The sequence below is a fragment of the Hipposideros armiger genome, unplaced genomic scaffold (genome assembly GCF_001890085.2).
Source record: "Hipposideros armiger isolate ML-2016 unplaced genomic scaffold, ASM189008v1 scaffold_271, whole genome shotgun sequence".
Lineage (NCBI taxonomy): Eukaryota > Metazoa > Chordata > Mammalia > Chiroptera > Hipposideridae > Hipposideros > Hipposideros armiger.
Genome location: NW_017731621.1, coordinates 831,523 through 836,959, shown reverse-complemented (window position 1 = coordinate 836,959; position 5,437 = coordinate 831,523). Strand labels below are relative to the sequence as shown.

The 5,437-nt window shown below is 34.9% G+C and overlaps 1 protein-coding gene across 1 annotated transcript in view; it reads right to left on the bottom strand.

Moving 5' to 3' along the window:
* Positions 1-5,437, bottom strand: part of UPF2 (UPF2 regulator of nonsense mediated mRNA decay) — a 109,478-nt gene that overhangs the window by 55,032 nt on the left and 49,009 nt on the right. Inside the window, exon 8 of the mRNA XM_019656961.1 lies at positions 2,359-2,444. Within this exon, the coding sequence (XP_019512506.1) occupies positions 2,359-2,444 (86 nt within the window). The remainder of the gene's footprint in view (positions 1-2,358; positions 2,445-5,437) is intronic.

Here is a 5,437-nt window from a genome sequence, read left to right as displayed (position 1 = left end):
AAAAAGAAAAAGAAAGAAAGGGCGTCATGTTAAGTTTATCACTTTCTACCCATCAGGCATTGTGTTAAGTGCTAGGGATAAAACAATAAATGTGGCCTCCTTCCTGAAGCTTATTCTATAGGTCAATGTCCTGGAAAACCAACAAAGAGGTTTTGCAATAGTTTGATGTCGTGACCTTTCCTGTTTCTGGCTCTTTGCACATAACTGTTGCCTCTATCAGAAATGCTCTCTCTACATTCCCTTTCCTCACCCATCCCGAGTCTAGCTAATTCCTTTCTCAGGACTAAGATTAAATGATCCTTGTTCCAGGCAGCCTTCTCTTTCCCATGACTAAATCAATCAATTCCACTTGCTATATATATACTTCAAATGCTGTGATTCTTCTTGGTAACCGCACTTATTAATTCTTTGTCTTCCTCTCCAAACTGTAATCTGTGTGAATATAAGAGCCAAATCTGTTTTGCTCAACACTGTATCTCCAGCACTAATCAAGAGTACACCGTTAATGAATTAGTCAATGAATGAGAAAATTTTAGAACATAATCTTTCCTGATCTCTCAGGCTGATTATAAGAAACCTAAATTATTATATTTATACATTTCAGATATGTAAGACTATGTGGTCTCTTCCTCATGGCTCCAAATGCTATGCATTTATCTTAAATACATGTATCTTTATTTTTTTTTCTCTCCTCTCAAACCCTAAACTGTCACTTTCTACTACTTTCAAGTCTACTTTTCCTAGCAGATTCCAACTACTTCTAATTTGCAGCTATCTGCTGAGCTAAAAGCAGATAAATTCAGTTACAAAGGCTATAAATATTGGCATAAAACCAATAATAGTACATGGTTTTTGAGGAGTATTTTTTTGAGAGAGAGCAGACAGTGGTGGAGTAGGATGGAACGGGGATAAAGAGAGACACGATGCTCTTTTATAAGTAAACTACTTAAATATCACTGCATGATTTCCTTTGTTAACGAAGCCTTTTCCTTTTGCTAACTGTAGTTTATTCTCTGTTATATAATTCCAGATAATCGCTACACGTTTCTTCATTCAAATAAACAGTTGAAAAGAAAAATATGAAAGTAACCATTCCATTGTACATGGTAAAGAAAAGCATCACTTGAAAAAAACTGAACCAAGGTAATGAGGAAAAAATATCGGAGTTTTCATCAATTCAAGGTTTACAGCTTTTCCCATTTACAAATTATATGACAGTGGAATGTGTCTCACAATCAAAACCTTAAAATTGGCAAGTTTTTTTTCTTTCTTAGTTGTACATAAAATAATGATGCATCTCATAACTGATGGCACTTTCCATTTGATGAAATGCTGTATATAATTTTATGTAAAAATATTCATCTTTTTTACTTTCTCAACTAGATGATTCTTAATTATCTACGCATGATATTAGCACATTCCATCTGCCTTGCCTCACTAAAATGAAAAACCAAATGCTCTTATTAAAGATGTTGACAGGAGAGAAACACCAATATGAAAGAAAAAAAAAAGAGCAGTGATTTGGTTTCACTGAGAAATTTTACCATGAAGAGACATTGGACCTTTACCAATCAATGGACCAAATTAAAATCTAGCTTAAGAAACCGTTAGTGAAATCCCTCAGAATTCGTATCTTTTGGAGAAAGTATCTATCTTTGCTATGCTGTATGTAATCGGACATAACAGTTAACTAAATTCTTTAATTATTTATTGTTGAATAAACAGAAATGAATCTTCTCCAGGTTCCTAAGGCAAATAGTCTATGAGCGGTCCTAAAATATGCAGGTGAAGTAGGAATTTTAATTTAGTGTAATTTAGAGCATTAGAATTCTCTCAAAGCATTATGTAACTAACTGAAGATACTTCTTGAATTACTAGCAACACAAGCACTAATGTGACTTCCAATTCTAAACCATCATAATTACGAAAAAAACTTGAAATTTTTCATTTAAATACAACTGCAAGTATTAGATACACTCAATTACTCTTTTACCTAAATAAAAACTCTCCAAAAAACTTATATACCATGTTATTATTTTTTTCTCCTCAGAGGCAAAAGTGTAAACCAATTGCTTCTAGCAATGATTAAGTCATTATTCTTATTAAGTCACTATTAATCTTAAACATTTTCTCTTAAAATAACAGGAAAGCATCAAAAGAAGTATTTCCACTTAGAGCTAATGAAAAAAAGAACAAAAGTCAATGAGAAACAAGCTTTAGAAAATATGCTAATAATAATAATGTCTGTTGACGTGAGATATTTTTAAAGAGGTAACTAAATAAAAGCTTGGATCTTACAATTACAATCATCACTGCAGAGTAAAAACACTAACACATTATTCTGGTTTTAATACCTACCTTTGTCTGGGAACTATGAAGAGTGCCCGGACCAGCTTCTTCCTATTTGCTTTTGTGTTCATGTTCATGCAAAAATCCATTGCTGCCTATAGGAGAGAAAGCAAACCTTTTTCTTAACAAAAATCCTGATTTAGCCACTAACGCAGAAACCCTGGATGCTACAATGGATTTCTACTTGTTCCTCAACATTTCAAAATGGTTTTAGAACACTACTATTGTAAGTATATTCCAAACTGTAAGATCACTAAGCTGAAATTCTTCTCTCCTTATACAGCTCAAAATATGTTTTATAAACTTTTTAATTGCAACCTAGTGTTAGAAACAAAACTTCGAGAGGGTAAAGTGAAGAACATGAGCGGTCTGGCAAATTATTATATGAAATGTACAATCAATGCCTTTGATCTCATTCAAGTTAAGTAAATCAATGTTAATATCAGGAAAGTTTTCTGACAGAATTAGAAAGCAGCAAGAATTACCAGGAGCCAAGAAAACTACTAATGCTAGGGCCAGCTGATTGGCTCAGTTGGTAAGAGCACGAGCTCTGAACAACAGGGCTGCCGGTTCAATTCTCACAAGTGCCAATAAGCTGCGCCCTCTACAGCTAAGATGGTGAACAACAACTCGACCTGGAGCTGGGCTGCCGTGAGTCGCCGGCAACAGCGTAGGCTGCAGTGGGGCTGCAGTGGGCTGCCCTGAGCTACTGTGAGTGGCAGGAAGCCAGCGTGAGCATCTGGCTGCTGACCAGAACGACTGTGAGAGGCCGTCCAATGGCTGGCGACTGACTGCCTCAGCCGGGAAGAGCGCAATGATAGTAACAACATGGGACAGTGAAGCGACGTCCTCCACAACTAGATTGAAGAACAACTTGGCTGTTCCCCTCCCCCAATTCCCCAATAAAAGTTTAAAAAAAATAAATAAAACAAACAAAAAAAACTACTAATGCCAATAAGGATAACTAAAAAGGAATAAAGATGAACTAGAGATGACAGACAGGCACAGATTATCCCCAGGAACATGTCAGAACATGCACCAACATTGGCTCTAAAGGTTCAGTACTGACAATGATATTTGGTAACTTTCAAGAAACCACATCATAGGACTATAATAAATATTCACAATTGCCATTAAGTATAGCAATCCATTGTTCTATATTTTAATAACAAAAATGTATTCAATATTTCATCAATATATCTAACATCAAATATAAATGTAAAAGAAAAGCTAGGAGAGGTGTATGTTCTGGGAGACAATTGGAAAACAAAAATATAAGTAACTGGTCTTTTTAAAATACAGGTGTGTATATTTTTTAATGTTAAAAAGAGTTTCAATATACTTGGTTTAAGAAAATGACAAGTTTAGGGCTGGCCAAGTGGCGCAATGGTTAAGAGCTGGCTTGGGACGCCAGAGGGCCCCGGTTCAAATCCCACGTATGAGGGCCAGTGACACTGCCCTCCACAGCTAAGATGCTGAACAACAGCTCAACCTGGAGCTGGGCTGCTGTGAGTCGCTGGTGACGNTGTTCCCCTTCCCCCAATTTCCCAGGATTGTTCCCATCCCCCCAATTCCCCAATAAAAATCTTAAAAAAAAAACAAAAAAACAAAGAATGTAACCTTTTAAAAAAAATACTCATGAAATGTTCATAAAAATTGACTATATAATAGGCCACAAAAAAAATTTCCAAAAAATTCCGAAAAGTAAAAATCATACACAGTATTCTTTAATTACAGTGCAATAAAAATATAAATTATTAACCATGTCAGAAAACAAAAGCCCCACTACCTGGAAATTTGAAATCTCTCTCAAAGATCTCCTTAGATAACAAAGAAAATAGAAACTGAAATTGGAGAATTTCTAGAAAACATAAAAACAGAAATCACCACATGTCAAAATGAAGAGATATACCAAAAACCATGCTCAGAGGTCAATTATTAAATGTCAGAAATGAAACAAAATGAAAGAAATTAAAAAAAAAAATTTAACAAAGATAAAAGCCAGAAACAATGAATAAGAAAACAGTAAAACAGTAGAATACATAAATAATAAGTCCAGAGATTTTTTTCTTTTTTTTTGGTTAATAAAAACACTAAAATGGATAAACCACTAAACATATCAAGAGGAAAAAAAGGGAAATACAAATACAGGATTGTTTGTAATGGCAAAGACTGGAATGTCCAAAATGTTTAAATACAGTACATTCATTAAAAGAACAAGGGAAATCTTTATGTATTGATATGAAAAGATCTCCAAAATATACTGTTAAGTAAAAACAGTAAAGTTCAGAATAGGTACAGTAAGTTGCCCCTGTAAAAAAAAACTATATAAGAATCTATAACTGCATTTTCTTACACCAGATGCAAAAGAAACTTTGGAAAGATACACAAGAATCAAGACAGTGGTTTCCTACTGGGAGGAGTGGGAATTGGGTAGATGGGGAGACAAGGATGGGAAGGATACTTTTCAGCATATAATGTTGTATACTTCTGGGTTTTGAGTCCTGTGAATATATTACTTATTTTTCAAAATAAAAATTTTAATTTGCATATGACCATCATTAACTCATCAAATATTTTCAAGCACTTAAGTGCACCAAACACTACACTTGGTGTTTGAGATGTACAAAATGAAAAGATCTAGTCCTCTCTTTTAAATAGTTTATAGTTGGGGCCAGTGGAGTGGCTCAGTTGGTTAAGAGCTCGCTCAAGAGTTTGAACTCTGAGCAACAGCAGTTCGAGTCCCAGCCCGAGCTGAGCAGCTGCTGAGCTGCCCAAAAAAAAGTAACACTAAGTAAACAGTTTATAGTTTTCACAGTTTAGTAGGAATACAGGCCTCAAACCAACATTTTTTATGATGTGATATAATGTGTGTAATTCTTCCTATGAAGACATCATGTTGAAAGTGCTCTAAAAGATCACCTATATCTACATAGGGGAAATAAGGATGGTTGTTCAGAGAAGATAGCTCTGATGCTAAGACTTAGGGGTGAGCCAGAGATTTTCAGAGGAAAAATAAAGGAGATCCCAGATACAGCAGAAAGCAAAGGCTTGGAAGTAGAGAGTGCAACGGGTAGTCAAGAAATCA